This window comes from Sus scrofa, chromosome 3 (assembly GCF_000003025.6).
Source record: "Sus scrofa isolate TJ Tabasco breed Duroc chromosome 3, Sscrofa11.1, whole genome shotgun sequence".
Classification (NCBI taxonomy): Eukaryota; Metazoa; Chordata; class Mammalia; order Artiodactyla; family Suidae; genus Sus; species Sus scrofa.
The window spans coordinates 4643807-4671346 of record NC_010445.4 but is presented as its reverse complement, the minus strand read 5'-3'; the positions used below and the strand labels follow the sequence as shown (position 1 = coordinate 4671346).

At 49.1% G+C, this 27540-nt stretch overlaps 1 protein-coding gene and 1 long non-coding RNA gene across 3 annotated transcripts in view; both read right to left on the bottom strand.

The window, feature by feature from the left end:
- Positions 1–4065, bottom strand: part of GRID2IP (Grid2 interacting protein) — a 32540-nt gene extending 28475 nt beyond the window's left edge. Inside the window, 1 exon segment of the mRNA XM_021086075.1 lies at positions 3003–4065. Coding sequence (XP_020941734.1) covers positions 3003–3431 — 429 coding nt within the window. The 5' untranslated portion in view covers positions 3432–4065.
- LOC110259843 lies at positions 4149–27510 on the bottom strand. Of its 2 annotated transcripts, none has more exons than XR_002342218.1 (4): positions 26646–27510; positions 9372–9506; positions 7793–7971; positions 4149–5206 (listed from the first exon to the last, which is right to left on the bottom strand). It is a non-coding gene; the product is annotated as an uncharacterized LOC110259843 (long non-coding RNA). The 2 variants fall into 2 exon arrangements; XR_002342217.1 differs by lacking the exon at positions 4149–5206 and adding an exon at positions 5228–6643.

The window sequence follows — 27540 nt, the reverse complement described above, 5'->3', positions numbered from 1 at the left end:
TTCAGAACTGTGTATCCAACAGCTTCCTACATGGTAGCACAAGGGATTATGGAAGGCTCTCTGGAGACAGTGACACCATAGAGGAGTGGGCATCAGGGGGCGCTCCCAGGGCATCTGCATTCTGTGTGTGCCTGAAACCTAGCATCTGCACATCCTAAGTCTGTGTCATGCTCTCCTTCGCCAGACATCATGGCCCGGGACCCAGACCTGAGGTCCGGCCCCTGTCTAGCCCCAAGCACAGGGCCTGGCGCACAGTAGGCCCTCACAAGCGTTTATGGAACCCAACCAAAGAGCTGCCAGTGGCCAGCCTGTGTCCCCGCCGACCTTTCTTTCCCTCTCGGTGAGTGGGGCAGGCTTGCAGTACCAGGCACCCCCCCACCCCCCGGAACCCACCAGGTTGGTGGTTTTGAAATCAAAGTCAGCGGCAGCCTGATTCAGCGGAGATCATGGCTAGCTGGAAAGACATTTTATGTAAGAAAGAGGAAAAAATAGCTCCTCCCTCCTGGGGCCCCTGCCACAGAGCGGTTTTGGTGTCAGCTATTACCCAGACGCTCTCAACCTACATCTAAGCATGAGGCGCCATCACGGGACACTAATGGATTTTCTATTAAATATCAGACTCTTCAAGGAGGAAAAACTGGGGCAGGGAGAGTGCTGGCGAGAAGCTGGGAGCCGATTGTGGAAAACCAATGGGGGGCTCCACAGACGCCCTTGATCTTCGGGAGGCAGTCTTTTTTGGGGATTCGTGGAGATGCTTGGTGCGCTCTAACCAGAACCCACATTCTCCACCACCCCCCCAACCCCCTGCCAGAAAATGCACCACAGCTGACCTGGGCAGCCAGTCAGAGTCCTTCCTCCGTCACCATCTGCTTCCTGGCCAAGTCTGCATGTCTACCCTGTCCTTCCGGGGGCTCTCCCTGGCCCCCTTCTGACCCTCTAGGGGTTGGATGGCTGGGACAGACCTTTGGTTCTACACCAGGTCATCTGAAATTATAGCAGGCTTTACTGGTTGCTATGGTCTGACGCAGAAAACCTAACACCCAAGGTGATGATATTAGGAAGTCAGGCCTTTGGGAGGTGATGAGGTCATGAGGGTGGAGGTCTCATGAAAGGAATGAGTGCCCTTATAAAAGAGCCCCAGGGAGGTCTCCTGCGGTACAGCGGGTGAAGGAGCTGGTGTTGTCACTGCAGGGGCTCGGGTTGCTGCTGTGGGTAGGGTCCCATCCCTGGCCTGGGAACTTCCACATGCTGTGGGTGTGGTCGAAAAAAAAAAAAAAAGAACAAAACCCCAAAACAGCCCGAAAGAGCTCCCTCGCGCCTTTTAGCACATGAGGAAAAATCCAGAAGTCTACAATATAAAGAGGGCCCTCCCTCCACCAGGCTGGCTCCCTGTTCTTACCGTTCAGCTTCCAGAGCTGTGAGAAATAAATTCCTGTTGTTTATAAGCCACCCCACCTGTGGTAGTTTGTTACATCAGCTGGAAGGGATTAAGGCACTAGGGCTCATCAGTATTTGAAGCTCTCGCCTTCCTGGACACGCAGAAGACTACATTTCCCAGCATCCTTTGGGAGCAGCAGTGTAACTAGTTCTGCCCAATGAGCACTGGCTGAAGGTGCAGTGGTTCGCTTCCTCCCAACGAAGTCCCTAACAGGTGATGCACAATTTCTCTGCTGTCTTCCTGGTCTATAGGGAATCTTGGACCTTGATGGAGGAGTCTGGGATGCTGGGACTTCATGTAGAGGTCAGCTTCCCTGGAGAGTCACCTGGACTCTTTGTGTGGGTGAAAAATAAACTGGTGGAGTTCCCGTTGTGGCGCAGTGGTTAACGAATGCAACTCGGCACCATGAGGTTGTGGGTTCGATCCCTGTCCACGCTCGGTGGGTTAAGGATCTGGCGTTGCCATGAGCCGTGGTGTAGGTCGAAGACAAGGCTCGGATCCCATGTTGCTGTGGCTGTGGTGTAGGCCGGCGACTACAGCTCCCCCTAGCCTGGGAACCTCCATATGCCAAGGGGTCAGCCCTAGAAAAAAGAGAAAGACAAAAAAAAAAAAAAGGAATATGAGCATGGAGAGCCCAGCACCAAAGAATACACGCTACGTAACACCATTTATGTGAAGTTTACCAACAGGCAAAAATCACCTGTAGTGATGGAAGTCAGAATAACGGCTACCTCTTCATGAGGCAGATAGACAGGGAAAGGGGAAGGGGCACATGAGGCCTCTCTGGGGTGAGGGAATCATTCTATGCTCTGCATTCTATTGTTATCTATATTCTGGTTTTTTTTTGTTTTTTTTTTTTTTGTCTTTTGTCTTTTTGTTGTTGTTGTTGCTATTTCTTGGGCCGCTCCCGCGGCATATGGAGATTCCCAGGCTAGGGGTCGAATCGGAGCTGTAGCCACCGGCCTACGCCAGAGCCACAGCAACGTGGGATCCGAGCCGCGTCTGCAACCTACACCACAGCTCACGGCAACGCCGGATCGTTAACCCACTGAGCAAGGGCAGGGACCGAACCCGCAACCTCGTGGTTCCTAGTCGGATTCGTTAACCACTGAGCCACGACGGGAACTCCTATATTCTGTTAATCTACATTTTGATCCCGGTGGGTGTATGCCTATATAAAAGTTATTGAACTGTGCATTTAATGCATACACGTCTTTGTACATCTGCATTACTTCAATAAGAAAAAAACAGCAATTCCCACAAATCGAGGGACCAAAAAATTACTAATTAGGTACAGGGCTTTAAAGCTTGAGTATCATATTTGCGGGAAATCTGTCGGTCCCTAGAAGTTTCCTCAGCTCCACGCCCATGATTGGCCTGAGACGAGGCCGGGCCCCGCCCCGCCCACCAGAACCCCGCCCACCAGAACCCCGCCCCTATAGCCCCACCCCAGGCTGCCCCTCCTCCTAGGGCCCCGCCCCGCCCACCAGAACCCCCGCCCCCTATAGCCCCACCCCCAGACTGCCCCTCCTCCTAGGGCCCCGCCCCGCCCTGCGCTCCCTACCTTTCGGCTGAAATCCTGGGCCTTGCGCCTGCGCTCTCGGTGCACGGCGTCTGGGCGCTTGCGGCCGGCCAGGCGTAGCAGCTCCCGGCCCAGGGAGAGGCCGCGCCCTGAGCGCAAGGCCCGGCAGGCTGTGGTCGGGGGCCCGCAACCGGATACCGCGCCAGGGCAGCTGTCGGGACCGGGGAGCACGCCCAGGCTAGGCGGCACGCGTGGGCAGCGCCGGGCTAGGCGCACGAGGCGCTCGCGGCTCAGGCCGCCCACGGCCAGCCCTTCTATCTCCAGAATCTGGTCCCCAGGACGCAGACCCCCGGCGTGTGCGCTGCTCCCTTCGGCCACCTCCAGGACGAAGCAGGGACCCGAGCCGCCCAGCCGGAAGCCGAAGTCCTCCGGCCAGCCTTGGTTGGTGGCCGGCATGGCAGTGGTGGCCATGCAGCTGGAGAAGGGGAGAGACCGTTCGGGGGATTCCTTGCGGTCTTGCCTGCAGGGCTACATGCCACCCGAAGACTCGAGGCATGTGCCAGTCTCTCCTTCCTCTCTGCCTCCCTGCGGAGGATCAGTTCTTAGGGCATCCTCTGAACTGCTGAACTTCTGTACCTGAAATTTACCAACTGACATGTGACAAAAGGACTTGCCCGTGATATGAGCTCACAGATCCCACTGACTTTGGGGTTTGTTTGCCCCTTGAATTGACCTCCCTGAAGAAGCATAATATGGCTGATTTGGGTCCCTGGGCTCTTGGCTCTAGAGCAGGTTCAGGGAGGGGAGGTTCTTCTCTCCTCCAAAAGCGGAGGATTGTCTGTCTGGAGATACATACACATCAGGAGGAGGCGAGGACGACTGTCCTGGATGGACAGGCCTATGTTATTCCGTAGGTCTGTTTGGAGCAGGGATCCCTTGCAGGAGCCCATGGATGGAGTATGAAATTGTAGGTTATATGTGATGTAAGGGCTTTGTTTTCTGGGGAAGAGTCCACAGTTCTGAGGACTTCTGGACCCTGGCTCAGAGAACGTCTGAGGTTTGGGTTTTTTGGGGTTTTTTTGTCTTTTTTTTTTTTTTTTGTCTTTTCTAGGGCCGCACCCGTGGCATATGGAGGTTCCCAGGCTAGGGGTCTAATTGGAACTGCAGCTGCAGGCCTACGCCAGAGCCACGGCAATGCGGGATCCTTAACCCACTGAGCAAGGCCAGGGATCAAGCGCACAACCTCACGGTTCCTAGTCGTATTCATTAACCACCGAGCCACGACAGGAATTCCAGGGTTGGGTTTTGAAGGCCCTCAGCCCTCCAAAGATGCTTGGAGACCCACCCACCCATCCTATGGGTGTCATTCTCCCTTTGGTTCCCTTCTAGGAGGAAACGTCCTTGAGTGACATCCAGTGAGAACCTGTGTCACCTGGCCACCAGAGGGCACGGTGTGGGAACACTTCACACTGGGTGGGGTGGAGGAGGCTGCACCCTGAGGCTGGCAGGCTCACTCCCAAGCCCACCCCAGGGGCCCTTGTCCTCCTCTGCAAGCAATGGTGCTGCCTTGGAGCTTCAGGGACACTCACTCTGTCGCATGGTGGCAGCACTGGGACTCTTGGGTCCACTGTGCCCAGGTGGGGTGGGACATCACCATGTCTTGGAGTGGCCTGGATCAGTTCTTGTACAGTGAGAGAAGTCAGCGCCTCCTTGATCAAAGAGGGGCTGGCTGGAAACGGAATTGGGGGCCCGGGCACTTGCTCCCCCTCCATGTGGACACCTGTTCTGACCAGCAACCTGTGGCAGGGCTGCCCGTCAGCCTAACATCCACCCTGTGCAGCCCACAGGGCCAAAGAGACTGCCAGCACTTGAACTCCCCACCCCCGCACTCCCCACCCCAGGCCTTTGAGCTGTGTCTCCTACCCCTGCAGACTGCCCTAAGCCCTCTCTCGCCCATGCAGAGCTGCCCGTCTGGGTCTCTCCTCCCTCACTTTCCCCTGGCAACAGGAATCCAGGCTCCCAACAGGGCTCACGGGAGGGAGGCATCCTAGGGCTCCCCATTCCAGAATGCTGGGTGCCGCACCTCCCTCTGGGTTTGCTCACCTTCTTCTCTGGTGATGGCAATGGCTGCGGTGACAGAGCACAGTGCTAGCAGGACACCTGGGGACACTCGCTTGTTGCCAGCCTTCTGCTGCTCAGGGCCTTGGCATCAGTTACTGATGCGTCCGAGGTGACAGCTGGAGTTTCTAAGGCAAAGTGATCCTCTGAGTAATCCGAGAAGGCCCCAGTTACCAGGTGGGCCAGCAGGATGGCTGGACAGCTTGGCCAGGGCCCAGAGCGGCTGACCCCCGCTGTGAGGTCCCGGGGGGATGCACAGTGGTCCTCAGACAGGAGTCAGTCCTAAGACTGACCAGAGCTGGGCTTGGGGCCAGGTCCATCCCTGAGGTCACAGAGCTTGGCAGGTAAGTCGAGAGGAATGACCTGGGTTGTTTTGGGGTAGGGGGATGTCACTCAGTCCAGTGATGAGAGGGGACTGATGAGAGCCGATAGGGCGTGGGGATCCAGCCCCTGCAGAGGACTCCACTGCCGGAGCTCCCCCACCCCACCCTGGCCAGGTTTATTGGCAGGAGAAGGGGAAACCAGTCCAGGAAAGGAGGTTTGGATGGGAGAGAAGATGCTGACCTAAGTAATACTGGAAGTGAGCGGAGTCTGTAAAACGCAAGGCAAGAGAACTGCGCAGAGCACTGTGCTGTAGCGGGTAAAGTTGTTTCCTATGGGGGGGCAGGTTAGCAATTCTGAAATCATACTATACACACACACTGGAGTTGAACAATGAAGTCGGTGGATGGTGGCAGCCATCTGTTGGAGTGGGAGGTTACAGACAAGCACAGGGGGGGAACGCTAGAGGGACCCCTGTGGATTAGAGTCAGGGACCTAAGCGAGAACTCATGCTTAGCCTCTGTTGCAACAGATGGATACATTTAGAAATATTTCTAGATAAGCTGGACATTGTTAGCAGCTGCACAGGTGTTTGCTCGCCGACCGCTGTGAGGGCTTAGAAGGCGGGAGCACATCTGATCTTGATTTCCAGTATCATTCAGTCCCCAGTAAAAGGAGCCCGGGCTCCTCTGAGAAGTGACGGATTCTAGGGCTGGGGCAGGGAGTAGACACGATGAGCCTGGAGTATCTTCTAGAGTAAGGGAGTGCTGCACACACGTACACACACACGATGGGGTTTGTCGAAGGAGCTGAGGGGAAGGGCTCCCCAGGGCCAAAACTGGAACAATTTGAGCAGGAAGTAGCATAGGGGTGGGTTGAAACCCCAAGCAAAAAATAATTATCCACAAGGTTACACTGATATAAACAGACGATTGATTAAATAAATGAGGAAAAGAGACAGTCGTCTCTGGTGCATATGAATTCCAGCTACTTCTCCTCAGGGAGAACTCGTCACCCTTAAGAGTGGGCGGCACGTGGGGACTTTCTTCCAAAGCGGACAGAGGCGGGGGTGGGGAGACAGCGCTTCACAGCGGAGACACCCGATGGACACGACCTCAGTCCGGTGAGCAAGGTCCTCACCAGCAGGGGCAAGTCAGGTTGATGGTGTGGGCCCTGGATTTGATGGGATGGGAAAGGCGCTGTGCCTCCGTGGTCTTCCTCTGCCAAACCAGTAACCAGTTTAACTATGGGGAAAAAATTTCAGCAAACCCAAGTTGGAGTTCCCGTCGTGGCACAGTGGTTGACGAATCCCACTGGGAACCATGAGGTTGCCGGTTCGCTCCCTGGCCTTGCTCAGTGGGTTAAGGATCCAGCATTGCCGTGAGCTGTGGTGTAGGTCGCAGACACGGCTCAGATCCTGCGTTGCTGTGGCTGTGGTGTAGGCTGGTGGCTACAGCTCTGATAGGACTTCTAACCTGGGAACCTCCATATGCCGCGGGAGCGGCCCTAGAAATGGCAAAAAGACAAAACAAAACAAAGCCCAAGTTGAGGGACCTTCTGAAAATACCTGACTCTTTGAAAAGGTCAGAGTCATAAAAAACAAGGGAAGTCTGAGAAGCTGTCACAGATTTGGAAGAGGCTAAGGAGACCTGATGACTTCCTGCAACGTGGGATGGAGAAAGTACTTTAGGTGAAAAGTAAGGAAATCTGAATTAGCTAATAACAGTGGCTCACTATCAGTTCATTGGTGGTGACAAATGGACCATAATAAGGTGCAGTTACAGCCACAGGGGACGTTGGGGGCCGGGTAACAGGGAACTCTGTACTATCTTCCTAACCTTTCTGCAAATCTAAAACTATCCCAAAATTAAAAGTTTATTTTTAAATCCTCTTCTCAGGATGTGGGGGATCGGACAGATTAGAAGATACTCTTAATAGCTCACCGTGATTGAGCTGGATATTTTCCAGAGTTTGCTTTACCCAAAGGTGCTCCAAGTTACTGTGTGTGTGTGTGTGTGTGTGTGTGTGAGAGAGAGAGAGAGAGAGAGAGAGAGAGAGAGAGAGAGAGAGAGAGAGAGGGAGGGAGGGAGGGAGGGAGGGAGGAAGGGAGGTGTATTTATGTGTGCTCTAGTCTCCTGTGCATTATAAAACTTTGCTGGGAGCGTTCCTGCTGTGGTGCTGTGGGTTAAGGATCTGTGGCTCAGATTCCACCCATGAGCCCCCCGGGGGAACGTCCACCTGCCACGGGTGTGGCTGAAAAAAAATCAAACAGAAAACCCTCTGCTAATGAGCTATAGTATATCCTCACTGGGGAAAAACAAACAAACAAACAAACAAAAAACCAAGTGAACCAGTGTCTCCAGAGCCTGGTGGAAGAGTGACGGATGTGGTACCTGAACACATCTTCAAGCCCAGTTCTGAAGGCCTGTTGGGCTGCATAGTTGTGCTGGGTGGTAACTGGCCAGAAACCCAGCCGTCACCTGGCAGACTTTACTCCGGCTGCTCTTCTGTCCTCTTGACTGACAGCCGGTGTTTCTCTCCGTGGTAGAAAAGTGGGAGTTATCTGACCCCGCTGATGGGAATGAAAAATGGTACCACCCTTAGGGGATTCTGTCGGGCAGTGTCTTCCAAAGGTAAACATACTAACCCCTTCTCACGTGACCCACCCGTCCGGCTCCGGCTCCGAGGTGTGTATTTGCCCCAGAGAAATGAAAGCCTGTGCCTACGCAAAGACTGGGACATGAATGCTTCCAGCAGCACTAGTCGCAGTAGCCCAGACTGGAAGGCATCTAAACAGCCATCCGCTGGCAGATGGAGCAACACTGTGGTGTGTCTGTCCTGCGAGATGCCACTCGGTAATAACAGCAAATGAACTGACGCACACACCACTATAAATGCATCGCAGAAGCACAAGGACAGGTGAAAAAAGCTGGCAACAGAAGGTGCTACGCTTCCACGAAGATTAACATCTATAACATACAAAGCGATCTATAGCGTTAGAAGGCAGATCAGTGGTGCCTGGGACCGAGGCAGAGGCTGGGATGATGTGGGGAAACTTTTGCAGATGCTGGAAACGTTCTGGTAACTTCACAGGATGTGCCTGTCAAAGCTCACTGAATCGTCCACTTTCGATGTAGGCACTTTTTGTGTATAAATCACTACCTCAATGACGTTGATTTTTAGAAACTCGAATTACGTAAGGGGTTCCCTCCCAAACCTTGTAACTGATATGGGATGGGAAAGTAGCACACACAAGCCACCCCATCCTGTGCCGGCAATTGTCACATAGGTGTTACCTCATCTGAGGATTGGGACCCAAAAGTCGGGACTGTTATTAACCCCCAGCCTGGATCCTTTCTCCCTGCTACTCCGTGTTCTGCTTCCTTTTGCCCGGAATGTCCCACTAGGCTCACAGTGTGTCTCGGCCATTTCCAACCCCCAATCTCAGAAGCTTGGGCCCAGCTGCGGGGGTGCCAGCAGGTGGAGGGACGAAGGCCGGGCCCAGGTTTGCCAAGGCTCCTTGGGAGTCGGGGAGGGGGTGTCTGCAGGTGTTGCAAAAACAACCTCTGGAGACCATTGGTGGGTGCTGCTGAGACGGGCTGGCCCCCTTGACTCTCTGTTGTGTGTCCCCACCTCAACCCAACTCAGACATCAGCAAATCCTGTGGACATTATCTTCGACTTTTAAAATTGCAGCCAGAGGAGTTCCCATTGTGGCACAGAGGAAACGAATCCGACTAGCAACCATGAGGTGGTGGGTTCAGTCCCTGGCCTTGTTCACAGTGGGTTAAGAATCTGGTGTTGCCGTGAGCTGTGGTGTAGGTCACAGACGTGGCTTGGATCCTGTGTTGCTGTGGCTGTAGTGTACGCCAGCAACTGTAGCTCTGAATCGATCCCTAGCCTGGAAACTTCCATATGCTGTGGGTGTGGCCCTAAAAAGTAAAAAAAAAAAAAAAAAGTAACCAAAACCCACCTGTTTCTCTCCACTTCCGCTGCTGCCCTTCTGGTCCAAGCCACTATCATCCCCCTCCTGGACTGGTGTCTCAGACCCCTCGCTGGTCTTCCCTCGTCTCTGGCAGTATTTTGTCCATGGAGCAGCCAGAAGGAACTGTTGAAGCGGAAGCCAGATCACATCACTCCTCTGCTCAAAACCCAGCCCATTGCTAAGTCCTCACACTGGGCTGCAGGACCCTGCCAGTCAGGCCCCCCGCATCCCTGACTTTCCCCTGCTACACTACCCCGTGCTCTCGCCGTCACGGGCCAGGCATGTTCATGTTCCCACTTCAGGGCCTTTGCACCAGCTCTTCCTCTGCCTCTATTGGCTTCCTCCAGGTGTCTGCACACGCCCCTCCCACCTGCCCCTAGAATCTGTTCAGGTGTCTCTGTTCCATGAGCCCTCCCTTAGCACTCTTACCATCTGCCAGGCCGAATGGCTTATTGATGTAACTTTTTTTTTTTTTTTTTTTGTCTTTTGTTGTTGTTGTTGCTATTTCTTGGGCCGCTCCCGCGGCATATGGAGGTTCCTAGGCCAGGGGTTGAATCGGAGCTGTAGCCACCGGCCTACGCCAGAGCCACAGCAATGCGGGATCTGAGCCGCGTCTGCAACCTACACCACAGCTCACGGCAACGCCGGATCGTTAACCCACTGAGCAAGGGCAGGGATCGAACCAGCAACCTCATGGTTCCTAGTTGGATTCGTTAACCACTGCGCCACGACGGGAACTCCAACTTTTTTTTTTTTTTTTTAAGCTTTTTAGGGCCGCACCCACAGCATATGAAGTACCCAGGATAGGGGTCGAATCAGAGCTGCAGCTGCTGGCCTACACCACAGCCATAGCATCACGGGATCTGAGCTGCCTCTGTGACCTACACCATAGCTCACAGCAATGCCAGATCCCTGACCCACAGAGCAAGGCCAGGGATCAAACCTGTGTCCTCATGGATGCTAGTCGGATTTGTTTCCGCTGCACCACAATGGGAACTCCCTTGATTTAGCTTTTTCATTGTCTGTCTCCACCCGAGGTTTGGTGTGTATTCTACATACAAGTCCTTTAACTGATATGTGATGTATACATATTTTCTCCAGTAGGTAATTTGTATTTTCATTCTTTTAACAGTGTTGTTCACAGAGCAAAGTTTTAAATTCTAATAAGGTCCGCTTTATTAAATGTGGGGGCGGGGAGTTCCCCAGTGGCTCAGTGGGATAAGGATCTGGTGTTGTCACCACTGTGCCTTAGGTCGCTGCTGTGGCGCGGGTTTGCCCAGGAACTTCCACATGCTGAGGCCCCAACCAAAAAAAAAATTTTTTTTGAGGGAAGATTATGCTTTTGGTGTTGTATCTAGAAGCCCATCACCAGCCTCATGGTTGTGTACATTTTCTCCTAACGTTTTTCTTATAGCAAACTTTGGAAATATCCAGCCCAACCCCGGTGCCCTGCTAAGAGTACGCTGTAGGTGATTTGACTTGTCCCATAAGAAGGGGCTTTTTTCTCCTTAAATAATCTTTAGAAATATGACTGTGAAGACCACAAAATGGGTCCTATTTTTTATGGGCTGAATTGTGTTCTCTCAAGTTCAAATGTGGAATTCCTAACCCACAGTACCTGTAAAGGTGACTGTATTTAGAGATAAAGTCTTTAAAAGGCGTGATTAAATTAAGATGAGGCCGTCAGGGTGGCCCTTCATCCAATGTGACAGGTGTCCCTATAAAAGGACATCTGGACACAACACAGCGACCAGGGATGCGTGTGCACAGAGGAGAGACCACGTGAGGCCACCAGGAGAAGGTGGCTGTTTTCAAGGCAAAGACAGAGGCTTCAGGAAAAACCAGCCATGCCAACATCTTGTTCTCAGACTTTCCAGCCTTCGAAATGGTGCAAAAATACATTTTTCTTGTTTCAAGTGATGTAGATCAACACTACAATGAGGCACCACCTCGCCCCAGTCAGAATGGCCATCATTAACAAGTCCACAAATAACAAATGCTGGAGAGGGTGTGGAGAAAAGGGAACCCTCCTGTCGGTGGGAAGGTAAGTTGGTACAACCACTACGGAAAACAGTATGGCGGTTCCTCAGAAAACTGAAATTAAAATTACCATATGATCCAGCAAACTCCTGAGCATATACCCAGACAAAACCGTAATTCAAAAAGATACATGCGCCCCTATGTTCATTGCAGCACTATTCACAATAGCCAAGACATGGAAACAATCTAAATGTCCATCGACAGATGAATGGATTAAGAAGATGGAATATACAATGGAATACTACTCAGCCATGAAAATGAACAAAATAATGCCATTTGTAGTAACATGGATGCAATCAGAGATTTTCATACTAAGTGAAGTAAGTCAGACAAAGACATATACCATATGATATCACTTATATGTGGAATCTAAAATATGGCACACATGAACCTATCTACAGAACAGAAACAGACTTACAGACATAAAGACCAGACTTGTGGTGGCCAAGGGTGAGGGAGGGAATGGGATAGACTGGGAGCTTAGGGTTAATGGATGCAAACTATTACATTTAAAGTGGATAAACAAGGTCCTACTGTATAGCCCAGGGCACTATATCAAATCTCCTGGGATAGACCGTGATGGAAAATAACATTTTTTTAAAAAAAGAATGTTGGCGGAGCCTCCTCACCTGCCCACCTTTATCTCTCACAAGTGTCCTATCTTCATAAATCTACTTCTTGCCTAAAAATAAAAGAATGTATATGTACATATAACTGAGTCATTTTGCTGTACAACAGAAATTGACACAACATTTTAAAATTATAGTAAAAAATTTTTAAAAATTCTCTTGTTCAAACCACACAGTCTGTGGTATGTTTTTTACGGCAGCCCTAGCAGACTTATGCATTGCCGTAGTGAGATTTCATCAGAATGTAGTTAAAAGGCTCTTCATTCAGGATGTGTTCAGAGCTGGGCAAGTGGCCTTGGCCAATGAGGGCAAACATCGGCAGACAGGGATTGATTGGCTAGACCTAGACATCAGTTTAGAATTGGCTGGTATCTTCCTCTCTCCACGCCAAGTCTACCCTGACACATCCAGCTGCTCTGGACTGAGGAGACAGAGTCCAGACTGGGCATGAATATCTTGCAGTCCCATCATGACCTCCTGCCCAAAGCCCCAGCGTATATCTGCACTGTGTCCTCAGCACCTTGGGTACAAAGGCAGTGGGGTCAGGGACAGCCTGGTGGGGGGGCAGAGGGGTTGGTCCAGATGATCGTCCATCCCCGTGACATGAGAGCTGAGGTTGACCAAGGCCGTAAAGGAATTTTGAGGGCAGGACTGATGATTGGCACGGGGTCATCAGCTTGGATAGCGCATCAGTCAGGGTGACTCATGCTAACAGCTGTACCAAACGACCTGCGGTCTCCGCAGCTTAATATATATAGTGAAGTTTTATTTATTGCCTACATCATAGTCCAGCGTGGGTTGGGTGGCTGTCCTGGGCTGGGGGTAGGGGCTACCTCCAGGAGAAGACACGGGGTTCTAGATCCTTATCTTGTGGTGACCACATCTTAAGCCTGTGGTCACTTCTGTAGAGGTCGCTGCAGAAGGGGACGAGGTTGCCAGAGGTGTGTGCAAGAATGTTTCAAGGGCACGGTCTAGAAGTGACCTACATTTCTTCTGCTTGCTTTCAATGCCCAGAACAAACTTCAAAGGAGCCTGGGAGATGTCATCTTCCCTTGTGCCCAGAAAGAGGAAGCCACGTGGTGAGCACCTGGCATTGTTCCTCCCATAGATAAGGGCAGTCGTTTTCCTACGTAACCTGCAAATGTTGAGATGTGGGGGAAGATGGTGGGTGGAGACCCAGCCTCGGGAGTCGGGGATGCTGGTGGCCCCAGGGGTTTCAACCTAAGAAAAGAGTAGGAGAGTTGGCTTAGCAGTAAACAGGGCATATGTTGGGGGCTTACTTGACCAAGGGGGTGTGCGTTAAGGGTGTGGCTTATTGGGGAGAGGTGTGCGTTTCGAGGAGCTGCGTTTGGGACTGTAAATCCCACCCCCGCGACATGGGGAGCATTAGCAATATGAGCGTCGTGTCTCCGTCCTGTCCGTCGTGTCCTGGTCCAGACCTGACTCTCTGCTCAGCCCCGTCATTGGCCTTGGCCTGAAGTTGTGTGAGAGCGGGTCTGTGAGCCACCTGCTGGTGGGGGCCTCTCCCAGCACCCCTGCTTCCATGACAGAAGTGACATCAGCCCACTGGCACAACTCGTCTTTTTTTTTGGTCTTTTTAGGGCAGCATATGGAGGTTCCCAGGCCAGGGGTTGAACTGGAGCTGTAGCTGCCAGCCTACACCACAGTCACAGCAACACCGGATCCTTAACCTGCTGAGCAAGGCCAGGGGTCGAACCTATGTCCTCATGGATGCTAGTCAGATTCGTTTCCGCTGAGCCACGATGGGGACTCCACAGCTTGTCTTTCTTACACTCACTTCCCTTTGTCATCTCCCCGTATGTCTATGTGAGCCATCTCCAGTCCTGCCTGGAATAGACAGCACCCGTCCTTAAACATGTGGAGGAGAAGAGCCTGAGGTCTTGAGAAGTCGCCCTTTCATCCCTGATACCCACTGCTCTTCCGCCGGTCGTCAAGGTAGCTTTAGATGGAAACTCGGGGTGTGTGTAGAAGGATTTTGCCTTAAAAGAGCCTTTTTGTCTTTCAACCTCCTAAGTAGACTACAGCATGTCTGTTGAAAAGATTAAATTCTGAAATAAAATATATTTTATTAGTGTCAAGGTGGGGATTTTATTTTATTTTTTTGCTTTTCAGGGCCACACCTATAGCATATGGAGGTTCACAGGCTAGGGGTCTAATCAGAGCTACAGCTGCTGGCCTACACCACATCCACAGCAACGCAGGATCCGAGCCTCGTCTGCGACCTACACCACAGCTCATGGCAACGCCAGATCCTTAACCCACTGAGTGAGGCCAGGGATCGAACCCACAACCTCATGGTTCCTAGTTGGAACTCCAAGGTGACGATTTTAGAAAAGCAGAAAATTTTTGCAAAAGCTTATGATTTAGGGAGTTCCCGTCGTGGCTCAGTGGTTAACGAATCCGACTAAGAACCATGAGGTTGTGGGTTCGATCCCTGGCCTTGCACCATAGAGTGGACACCATGCACGAGGACTGAGAGCCTCTTTCACACCCAAGAAAAATAAGAGTTTGAGCAGCAGGCAAGGAGGGAGGCTTGGAGGATCAGACACACTGTCCATTTGGACCACGGGTCACAGGAGCCAAGCTCAGTCCAGTTATGGGGAAACAGAGGCTGCATGTGGCACAGTGGACCCTAGGGCAATTTGAACTGCTCTCCGCTGCCCACACTCCCCTCTTGATGTCCTGCTCCACCCCTGGGAACACCATCGGACTGGGATGGGCAGGGTGATTAAAGCCAGCTGCTGTGACAATCTCACGGTGTATCCCAGACGCCTCTCCTCTGGCCCCCTGGCTTCTGACAGAAGGCTCTGGGTGCCCCACTTCCAGGCTGCAGTTTGTAAACTGCTAATCCTGTGGATTCTGGTGCTCCTGGCCAGCGATGCACCATCTAGAGCAAGAGGAGGTGCTGTGGTGGTTCGGGGACCTGAGGAGCCATCAGAACCTGGTGCCAGGATAGGGGGAATCTCTCTTTTCCAAACACATTTCATGGAGTCTGTGGGTCTCTCGTTTTAGGTCGCTCCCGCTCACTTCCCCTGCTGGAGGCTTCCTGCAGAGAAGCGAACACCTCCTCTTTGGCTCCCACGGTGGTCCTCCTGGTGGACCATCAACCTGGCTGTCTCTGCCAGCATCTCTTTTCCTGCCATCCCGAGATGTCAGAGAGCCTCTGCCTCTTCTCTCTTTACGCCCTCTTGCTCTTCCTAAGGAATTGTGCCCGTTCTGGGTGACCTTGCAGAGCTGCGACACTGCAACTTTGAGTCTAGAATTTCCTCCCTCTTCCTGTGAATGCACATTTTCTTGAACCTACACCAGGAGACAGCTCCGCCAGGAAGATATTTTATTAACAGATTTGCCTTTGAGTCCGGGAGATGAAGGGCGTCCACCACACCGCCTGCATCCCATGTTTCCACTGCCACACCTCCATTCACCCTGGGCCCACTCTTAATTGGGGACACTTTTGACATATTGCTCCCATCATTCCAGACAGAACAACTTATTAGATGCCTACTTAGTGCCTACCAGGCATCCATGTCCCTTTCTTGTATTACCCATACCTCCATCTGGAATCTTCCTCTCCCTTGAGCAGCTCATGCAATTTGGGAGAAACTGATTCCCCTGCAGCTTTAAAAGGGGGCCTTGTTTAACTCACTAGAGGGCATGCTGCATTTTCCTGGCCCTGTCCCTGGTGCAGCAGTGAGCCTGTGCCTCCATCCAGCCAGGGTGAGTCTCAGCACTTCCACCTGGAAGGCCAGCCTAAACCTCCCCACTCTGTCCTCATTGGAAGTGAGGGTGCCAGGCATCCCACCACCAGGAAGAAAGCAGATCTGAGCATGAAGCTGATACTCAGGTGACAGGGTAAAGGACAAAAAGAACTGTCCTTGATGATGGCGCTGACTGCTGATTCAAACCATTCCTGAAGCCTGCCTCATTGTTGGACATTCCATTGGTAGAGGCCAAGAAGCCTCCTTTGCGGTTCAGTCCAAATTGACTTGGGCTTACTATTACTCGCAACATAAAGAACTCGGATACCCCATACCTCCTGCGTCAGAAATTCATTCCCACTCTGTTCTCCTATAGCCATCATATTTGGTAACTTTGAATATTGCATCGGTATGAGCGGTCAGTGTTGAAGGAATGTGCTTCTCATGCATGATCTCATTTAATTCTCACAACAGCCTTTTGAGGTGGAGTCTCTTATCCTTACTTGACTGATGAGGAAACTGAGAGCCAGAGAGGTTAAGTAAAAACCATTTGCCTAGAAGAGATGGATCCTGGACTGGACCCCAGGAAGCCAGATTTCTGAGCTCATATTCTTAACTCCCACATGACGTTCCACCCAGTATCTTCATTCTGAATTTCCTCCTGGAAGGATATTCATGCCAGTCCTGAGTCACGTGGTGTCGAGAGCATCAAGAAGAAAGTCTTGACTACGGAGCCCCAACTGAAAAGTGCCCCTCATTTCTCCCCCATGGCTCCGGGTAGTATCATCCCTTGTCCTCTGTCTTCTTTCTGTGTCACATACAAATGAAACAAGTGCAGAACAAACTGTGCACATCATGCAAAGGAATGGACCATCCTCCGGCAGTTGGCCTGAACTCTTGCTTGTCTGCCTTTTCTTTGGGTTGTCAGGTGGCTTCTCTTTTCTGAAAATGCGTCAGAGAGCCCTCTGAGACAGCTCAGCCTAAGCTCCATGTCCAAGGCTGGCTGCTCCTTCTGCTCTAGCACTGCCAGCCAAAGGGTGACCAGATGCCAACTGCAAGCCTAATTCCTGGTCTCAACGGGGGAAGAAAACCAGAGTCTCTGTCGGGAGGCATTAAGATAGGTAGCTGGAGATAGGACCCCCAGATCTAGCAAATAAAAATACAAGATGCCCAGTTAAATGTGACTTTCAGGTAACAATGGATAATTACTTAGTATATTTATGCCCTGATGTGCGGGATACCATAGCTAATGGGAACTGCAGTATGGTGACCAGAGTCACAGAGCATTTGGAGGGAGGAGAGCCGAACAGTGTACTAGCTTAAGACAAGTTCAGGGAGTTCCCATGGTGGCTCAGTGGTGAATGGCCACCACAAGCATCCATGAGGACACGGGTTCCATCCCTGGCCTCGCTCAGGGGGTTAGGGATGAGGAGAGCTGAACAGTGCCCTGGCTTAAGACAGTTCAGAAGTGATTCAGAAATGGAGATTCTGCCCTGACAATCCCTTTGACCTGGTAGCTGAACACAGGTGCCTAAGGGGCAGCTATCAAGGTGGCAAAAGCCAAGTGGAAATAGGGGAGTATAAATCTGGCCATAGCCATGTTCTACTTCCAGGTGGTTAATGGTGACACGCTATGGCCCCACCTACTGGCCAGAAAAATTTTTGGTTTTGGTTGCTGTCTAGAATACAGATTTTTCCTTGGGTACAAATTATCCTTTCTCTTTCATTCATTCCACACATTTTTATTGAGCATCTCATAGGAACCAGGTACCAAAATAGATGCTACTGATACAATGGTAAGCAAATACAGACCCAAAGCTTGCCTTTCGACAAAAATATTTTTGTCATGTTCCTTTACATTTTTTTCCTTCTCCCCCCCCCATTGTAAAATCCCTCCTGACCAATAAGTCACTGGCTGTGAACATGCATCATGTGCTATATTTGCCTGTTGCAAGAGTGCCTATGAAATCCCCTATCCCGTTTCCAAAGTGTTGCCACAGTCATTCCCCTGGGGACAAGGGATGGAGGCATAAAAGGTGGTTGATCCTGTCAACTGATCTTGTAGCAGGTAAAAAACTGATACCACAGGTCCAGTTTCAGGGGCTGACAGGAGGGCTTAGGGATGCTCCAAAGAGGGATTCTTTGCTGTGTGTTTCACAGGTGATACAATTCTTTCTATCATACTTGAATTAACATTTTTGGTTTTCGGCTTAAATAGTGTGTATTCTCATATGATATTTATAAAATACAAGTGTCAAGGTTCATGCTTAGAGGTTTTGAAGAACAGAGGGAAAAAAATAAAATGCCAGAAACACATGAGTTTCAGGAACTGACTGGTCACTGTGATATGTGTCCTGAGAAAATAATTCAACTGAAAAAAAAAGCTATGAATATGAATACTTACAAAACTATCTAAAATGCTAAAAAATTGGAAATAATAAAATGTCTAAGAATAAGATAATATTAAATTCATTACGTTGCACCTCTGAATAATAATTAAAATTACCTAAATAAAGGAAAAGCATTTATGATAAGCTAAATTTAAAAAGCAAAATTGGAGTTCCTGTTGTGGCGCAGCAGAAAAGAATCTGACTAGGAACAATGAGGTTGTGGGTTCGATTCCTGGCCTCGCTCAGTGGGTTAAGGAGCTATCATTGCCCTGAGCTTCGGTGTAGGCCACAGACATGGCTCAGATCCAGCAATGCTGTGGCTGTGGTGTAGGCTGGCAGCTGTAGCTCCAATTCGACCCCTAGCCTGGGAACCTCCATATGCTACAGGTGCAGCCCTAAAAAGCAAATAAATAAATAAATAAAATCCCCACCTTGACACTAACAAAATATTTTTTATTCCAGAACTTAATCTTTTCAACAGACACACTAAAGTCTACTTGGGTAGCTGAAAGACACAAAGGCTCTTTTAAGGCAAAATCCTTCTACACACACCCCGAGTTTCCATCTAAAGCTACCTTGACGACCGGTGGAAGAGCAGTGGGTGTCAGGGATGAAAGGGTGACTTCTCAAGACCTCAGGCTCTTCTCCACATGTTTAAGGACAGGTGCTGTCTATTCCAGGCAGGACTGGAGATGGCTCACATAGACATACGGGGAGATGACAAAGGGAAGTGAGTGTAAGAAAGACAAGCTGTGGAGTCCCCATCGTGGCTGTGGTGTAGGTCCCAGACACGGCTTGGATCCTGCTTTGCTGTGGCTGTGGTGTAGGGTGGCAGCTACAGCTCCAATTAGACCCCTAGCCTGGGAACCTCCATATGCTGTGGATGCGGCCCTAAAAAGATAAAAGACCAAAAAAAAAAAAAAAAAAAAAAAAAAAAAAAAAGAAAGAAAGAAAGAAAGAAAAAAAGAAAAGGAAAAAATCCAAATTACAGTCTTTTTTTTTTTTTTTTTCTTTTCTTAAAAAACCCAAGGCATATGTAAGTTCCCAAGCTAGGGGTTGAAATGGGAACTGCAGTTGCTGGCCTACACCACAGCCACAGCAAGTGGGATCCAAGCCACATCCTCGAACCACACCATAGCCCATAGCAATGCCGGATCCTTAACCCATTGGGTGAGGCCAGGAATCAAACCCATATCCTCATGGATACCAGTCAGGTTCGCTACTGCTGAGCCACAACAGGAACTCCAGAAAATGTAACTCAGCACAGTTTAAAAAAATAAAAGGAAGTTTTGGCTCATTAACTAGCCGATCCAGAGGTGGGGGTAGGCTTCAGGCACGGTTTGATCAGGGCTCTAACTTCATTTTCCCATGCCTCTCTTGGGTCTTCCCTTCCTAGTATGTAGTAGGCTTCATCCTCAGGCTGCCCTTCCTCACAGCTCCAGGTTAAGGGAAGTGAAGCCACAGGCATTAGTTAATCTAAGGGAGAGGAGGGACTATTGAGCAGGAATTCTATCTCTATTCTTTTTTTTTTTTTTAGTCTTTTTGACATTTCTAGGGCCACTTCTGTGGCATACAGATGTTCCCAGGCGAGGGGTCTAATTGGAGCTGTAGCCACCAGCCTATACCAGAGCCACAGTGACTCGGGATCCGAGCTGTGTCTGCAACCTACACCACAGCTCACGGCAACGCCAGATTCTTAACCCACTGAGCAAGGCCAGGGATCAAACCCACAACCTCATTGTTCCCAGTCAGATGCGTTAACCACTGAACCACGACGGTAACTCCTTCACCTTCATTCTAATTGGTTCACTTGCATCCCAGAGGCTGGTACGGCATTCCAGAAGTTGGCTTTTGTTTTGAAAAATCACTGTGTTGGAGGATAGGATTATCCTGATTGCCTGAGACCAAATAAGACCCACTCCCAGAGATGGGGGTAGTTCAGTCCTACCCTAGAGCGTGTAGGGAGTGTGACTTGTTGGGTAGGAAACAACAGTGTCCACTCTGCTCTGTGTGGGCAGAAGATTGTCACGAAAAGCAGGAATGTGAGTTGGAAGGCAGCTGAAAATTTATTTATTTATTTATGTCTTTTTGCCTTTTCTAGGGCTACTCCCGCAGCATATGGAATTTCCCAGGCTAGGGGTCGAATTGGAGCTGTAGACACTGGCCTACGCCAGAGCCACAGCAACGCAGGATCCGAGCTGTGTCTGCAGCCTACACCACAGCTCACGGCAACGCCGGATGGTTAACCCACTGAGCAAGGGCAGGGACCGAACCCGCAACCTCATGGTTCCTAGTCGGATTCGTTAACCACTGAGCCACGATGGGAACTCCTGAAAATTTAATATAGACAGTCTGACTTAAAATGGTTCGACTTATGATGGTGCAGAAGTGATATGCATTCAGTAGAAATCATATGTTGAATTTTCAATTTTGATCTTTTCCTGGACTAGCAATATACGGTTTGATTCTCTCGTGATGCTGGGCAGTGGCAGAGAGCTGCAGCTCCCAATCAGCCTCGATATACTTACAACCATACTGTACCTACACCACCATCTTGTTGTTCACTTTCAGTGCAGTATTCAATAAATTACAAGAGCTATTCAATACCATTCAATACTATTATAAAATATACTTCATGTTGGAATATTTTGCTCAACTGTAGGCTAATGTTAAGTGTTCTGAGGGCATTTAATGTAGGTCAGTCTAACTTAGGATGTTTGGTAAATTAGATGTACTAAATGAATTTTTTTTTGCCACACCCAGGGCATGGCATAAGGAAGTTCCTGGGCCAGGGATCAAATCTGAGCTACAGCAGTGACCCAAGCTCCCTAAATGCATTTTTTTTTTTGTCTTTTTAGTGCCACACCCAGGGCATATGGAAGTTCCCAGGCTAGGGGTTGATTCAGAGCTACAGCCCCTGGCCTACACCACAGCCACAGCAAAGCCAGATCCGAGCTGCATCTGCAACCTACACCACAGTTCACGGCGACACTGGATCCTTAACCCACTGAGCAAGGACAGGGATGGAACCTGTGTCCTCACAGACACGAGTCAGGTTTGTTACCGCTGAGCCACAACAGGAACTCCCCAAATGCATTTTCAACTTGATGATATTTTCAATTTATGACAGTTTTATTGGAAGGTAATCCCATTATAAGTCAAGGAAGATATGTAGATACATAATGCCTTGGCTAAACACTTCAAATATCTCCTTTCCCCTCTGAAATGATCTCAGCTATTAGGGAAGAAACGCTAGATGAATTAGAGATAAAAGTATTAATCAACTAATAGAAAACATTGGAGAATGTGTGTGTGTGTGTGTGTGTGTGTGTGTAGTGTGCTGTGTTGTTTTTTTTAGGTGTATGTAAATGTTGGAGCAAAGAATATTTTCCTAAAACAATACAAAAACAAAAGCCACAAAAGAAAAGGCTGATAAATATAAGTACTTCAGAATTTAAAACTTCTGTATGACAAAGACACCATAAACAAAGTTAACAGATGTAGGGCCTGTAGGAGAAAATATTTGGAATTTATATCAGAGACAAAGGATTAATAAACAGAATGTGATAGAGAAGAATTTCTATTTCTTCCTTTTAGTAATAATAACCTTCCAAGTGTTAGCTGCATTGGCAGTACAGCCAGAGACTACATTTCCCAGCATCCCTTGCAACCAGGTATGGCCATGTGAATAAGTTCTGGCCAATGGGATCTGAGCAGGAAAGGCTAAGTGCAATTTGCAAGTTCCTTTCTTGAAAGGAAACAGCTTTTCTTTCCCTTCTTTCTCCTACTCAGGGGCTGGGAGGTAGTGACTTGGGGTAAGGACGACACCCTAGTGCTGTGGTTCCAAACTGTGTCCCAAGTGCCCCCCGGGTGCCAGAACAAACTCATGGGTGTGCTGTGGGATATCTGAAAAATTAGAGGAAACAAAGTAATAACTGTGTTGTACATAAAACACTATCTTTTTTTTTTTTTTGTCTCTTTTGTTGTTGTTATTGTTGTTGTTGTTGTTGTTGTTGCTATTTCTTGGGCCGCTCCTGCGGCATATGGAGGTTCCCAGGCCAGGGGTCTAAGCGGAGCTGCAGCCACCGGCCTACGCCAGAGCCACAGCAACGCGGGATCCGAGCCGCATCTGCAACCTACACCACAGCTCATGGCAACGCCGGATCGTTAACCCACTGAGCAAGGGCAGGGACCGAACCCGCACCCTCATGGTTCCTAGTCGGATTCGTTAACCACTGCGCCACGATGGGAACTCCTAAAACACTATCTTAAGTGCACATTTCCAGCATTAGATGGATAAATTCCTGATCTTGGTGAAGACGGATTTGGAAAGCAAGTGCTGCTGGTATTAATATCTACTTTGAGCAGGAATGAGAATGGTAGCTTCCTTCCTTCCTTCCTTCCTTTCTTTCTTTCTTTCTTTTTTTGGTCTTTTTCTAGGGCCTCACCCATGGCACATGGAGGTTCCCAGGCTAGGAGTTAAATTGGAGCTGTAGCTGTTGGCCTACACCACAGCCACAGTAACGCCAGATCTGAGCCACCTCTGCGACCTACACCACAGTTCACAGCAATGCTGGATCCTTAACCCACTGAGCAAGGTCAGGGATCGAACCCATGACCTCGTGGTTCCTGGTCGGATTTGTTAACCACTGAGCCATGATGGGAACTCCTAGAGAATGGTAGTTTTCAATCTGTTTTTAAAGTATGATAAATTGTGCAAGGGCCACTAAGTCGTCAGGACATAAATACTTATGAAGTTGTTCAGAGATTAATTATTTAAGAGATGAGATTGTTAGATATTTCTTTTGGCCAAGAAGCTCTGTGAAAAAAGACTTCTAAGTCACTGAAGGTGTTAGAGAAAGTTTGGAAAGTTTGACCTAGTGGAGGGACAACTAGCTAGGAAGAATCTGGGTCCTTGTGAGACAGGAAGAAAGGAGGCAGGCACCACCTTTAAAGAATGACAGGAGTTCCTGCTGTGAGACAACAGGATGGGTGTCTTTTTGGGAGCACTGGGACGAGGGTTCCATCCCAGGCCCGGCACAGTGGGTCGAGGATCTGGCGTTGCCACAGCTGTGGCTTAGGTCATGACTGTGCTTCAGATCTGATCTCTGGCTCAGGAACTCCCTATGCTTCAGAGCCACCCAAAATGAAAAAACAACAAACTAATAAACAAACAATAAAAGAATGGCGCAGTCTTTGGGGTTTAACAAAACCTGGTTGGAACTGGCGAGGCCCAAGATTTGACTTTCAGTGGAGGCTGAGCGTCGTTATCCGCTCACTGGAATACATCATCACGCTAAAGGACTTGCTCACAGGGGTCCTGACAGTTCCAAGGCGGACCACGAAGGCCAAAAGGTGGGCGATGGTCTAATTCCTGGAAATCTCCACCCCCTCCTCCAAAATAGTTGGAATAATCCTCCCACACATTACCCTCTGAAGTTACCCAGGCCATCAAAACTAACCACCCCACTGGGGCCACTCCATACAACCATCCTCTGTGCCCCGTTTTCCTACAACATCTTTACAAAGGAAGAAGAAGAAGGTGGTCCCTCCCCACTTTTCCTTTGATTATAAAGGTGTAGCCACCTTGGTTCTCGGGGAAAGAGCTCTCTTGCCTGCCTGTTTTCTGCTTCCCAGGTGTCCTATACTCACGAATCTACTTCTTACCCATCACAGTCTCTCTCACTCAGTTCTTTCTGTGCGGAGACAAAGAGAACCTGAACTACACTAAGTCCTGTGATGAGTTGTCTGGTTTCATCTGTGTGAACATGTGGCTCTCCTGGAGCAGAACTGCCTACGTCTTCTGGACTATTGCATATGAAAGACATACACTTCTTTGCTCTTGAAGCTGTTGTGTTTTGGAGTCTCTCTGTTATCACAGCACAGTAGACACTTAACCCCACAGCCTCCCATGGAGGTCACCTGCAGACCATTCCTGTACATGCTGAGGGCTTCCTGAGTGTCTACTGAGGGTGTGCTCTCTACTTGGGGCTGGGCCGGCCTATGTGTGGGCAGATCAGAGGGATTAGGGAGTTACTGCCCCCCCAGGAGAAGCTGCATGACTATCCCAGCTGGAACAATCTACCCCTCAGTGGCATAATTCCCAAGCCATGTTCCATGGAGCCTCTCAGAGGATACTCAGGGGGACCGAGCCCCACGTGGCCAACATCTGCTTTCTTGGTTTTCCACTCTTTCTTCTCACTTCCCCAACCTTATCATGTTTTCTGGGACTATCTCCCCCAACAAACAACTTTTACTAAATCCTTGTCTTGGGATTTGCTCTTGAGGAACCTAAACTAAGAGAAGCAGCTAAGCCTGTTCCCTAACAAACACATGAAATATGTAAGTACCACAGAGCAATAGGAAGATGGTAAACAAACCAAATACAAATGGCAAAGGATAACTGTAAGCAATGCACAAAAGGGGAAAGATGATTGGGCAATTGACACACAAAATGTTCACCATCATCAGAAGCCAGCCAGTTGTAATTAAGAAAGCCCAGCAAAGTAAACTAGAACAGTTTTTTTTTTTTTTTTACTTTTTAGGAATGCACCTGCAACATATAGAAGTTTCCTGGCTAGGGGTCAAATTGGAGATGCAGCTGCTGGCCTACACCACAGCCACAGCCACAGCCACATGGGATCTGAGCTGCGTCTTTGACCTACACCACGGCTCATGGCAACACCGGATCCTTTGTTTATTTTTTTTTATTTTATTTTTACTTATTTAGTCTTTTTAGGGCCACACCCATGGCATTTGGAGGTTCCCAGGCTAGGGGTCTAATCAGAGCTGTAGCCGCTGGCCTAGGCGACAGCCGCAGCAACACCAAACCTGAGCCCCGTCTGCAACCTACACCACAGCTCACAGCAACTGAGCGAGGCCAGGGATCGAACCCTTAAGCTCATGGCTCCTAGTCAGATTTGTTTCCGCTGCACCATGACAGGAACTCCCAACCGGATCCTTAACAAACTGAGCAAGGCCAGGGATCAAACCTGCATCCTCGTGGATACCAGTCAGATTCGCTTCTGCTGAGCCACAACCAGAACTCCCTCAAGAAAACTGATTTTTAAGCCCTGTGGCTCTAATACTTTCTAACTCTATGATCCTACGAAAAATTTTCACTTCTCTATGCCTCTATTTCCTCACTTATAAGAGTGGTATAATAACAATAATCCCCTAAAGTTACTATAAAGATTAAACAATATTTTAAACTACTTAGTACCCGGGGAACACAAGTCTTACATAAGTGTGTGTTCAGTAAATAAATAAATAAAATGCCAGTTCACTCATCAGAATGTATGTATTAAAGGAACTGATCTATGAAATATTGGCAAGGGTTTGGAGAAATGGGCTCTCTCACATATGTGTAGCCGAGGCGCAATTTAGTAGTATTTATTAAAATTAAAAATGCCCATGTATTCTGTGGCCCAGAAATTCTACTTCCTGTAGCTGTCCTAGAAAAATAGACCTATTTGTGGGTGATGAAGTCAGGGAGGTATTTCCACTGCAGCCCTGTTTGTGACAGCAGAAACTGAAATTAACCGAAATGTTTAGTAATAGGAAATTATATTAAAGGTTGCAAACTGGCAGCCCATGGACTAAATTTGTCCTGCGGGTGTGTTGTGTTTAACCGGAATGGTGTTTCATAATCTTGAATTAGTTGCCAACGGAAATTAGATTTATGTCATAAAAATCTAGATTTTTCAAATACTCCTAAAACACTGGAATTCAAGTGGACAGTCCTTTGGTCTGTATAAATATCTACTTCCGCTTAGGACAAAACACACCTGTTCCACATTGTCACTTTGCTGGTTTGTTATCTGCAAATCCCCTGTAGGCCCTTGAGTTTGGACCCTGACAGCTGAGTTATGGCTCAGTTAAATACTGAAATGCATATAATGAGATAAACACAATATCATACATCTATATGTAGTGGTGTGGAAAGATCACCAAGATATATTGTTGGGTGCAAAAAATAAAGACGTAGAACCACTATGTATAAAATAATCCTGTTTTGGTAACCAATAAATTATATATTCGTATATTTACACAAGAATGTAAGCTCTGAAGCTCAGAGATTTTTATCTGTTTTATTGCTATGTTCCAGTGCCTAAAAGAGTGCCTGGCATATACCGGTACTAAATACATGTCTTGAATAAGTACATATATAGAAATGTGTAAAAGTGTTGGGAGATACACACTAAATGATTAATTCTGTCAAGGGGCTGAGATTCGGGAGGGGTGATGATCAAGGGAGATTTCTGGTTTTGTTTCATATAGTTTGACTCTTACCAGGATAACATAATATCGTATTGGTTGCATACGTTTTTAAAAATGAAAGAAAAGTGGCCCAGCACAAAATACCCTAGGGGACCAACCAAGATTTAAAGTTAGGCTCAACTGAAACCATCCAGAGAAAAACAAATGGGGATAAAAATAAAGTTCTGCATTTATGAGGGAAGAAAGTTAATCAAAATACTTAACCACCAGCTCAGAATTAACCAGCAGGGTGATGAGTCAGCTGAGACACGACGAAATCCAGCCCCTCTGAATAGGTGATGAGGTTCCATCCATAACCACAGGGTTCCCTGGTGGTATCACATTTTCTGGTTTTTGCTTTTTGTTTTTCAGTTCTGTGTCCACAAGTTCATGCAGGCCTTTTACCTAATGTATCAGAAGGTGCCCGGGTTGGTATGTTTTTAAAAAAGGACTTAAGAAGCTGGGGTAGGCAGCAAAAAAACAGGAAGAGCGGGGCGCTTTAATGCTCGTGTTTGGAGATCAGACATTACTTCTCAAAGGGAGGACTGGCCTGGCTCAGTGACAAGCAGCTGTTCAGAGGCCTTTGAGAATAGGTGGTCTCAGCAGATTCGGAGGCGTTCGGGGCAAATGAACACCCCACAGGGGACTTCTCAATGCTGTGTTTGGAAGCAGCTCTTCTCTAGGTTCAACTATCACTCAACAGCCCTCTCTCTTATTCCCCAGGTTTGGAGTCAAGCGATTGTCATGCTCCCAGGAGCAGTATGTTCACAGCTGTGCCGAGACAGCAGGAGTGAAGACACTGGGACGGTTCGGACAGATCCCAGCGGTGTGACTGGCAGAACGCAAAGCAAGCTGTTCACCACGAAGACAGTGTCCGAGCCCCGCAAGTGTGCCCGCTCTGGGCCGCCGGGGCCCCTGCTCGGCTAGGAGCCGGGCTCTGACTGGGCTCTACCCAGGCCGCTGGGCGGCACCTTCCGCTCCACAACCTCGGCGTTCTGGCCACACAGGCCTAGAAGATTCCCAGCAACAGTTCTGTAAAACTGGACCTCCCAGCGGTCACACCTGACCGCGGTCTGGAGGAGCCCCAGCGGGAAGCGACAGTCACCGTCGAAGGGGCGGG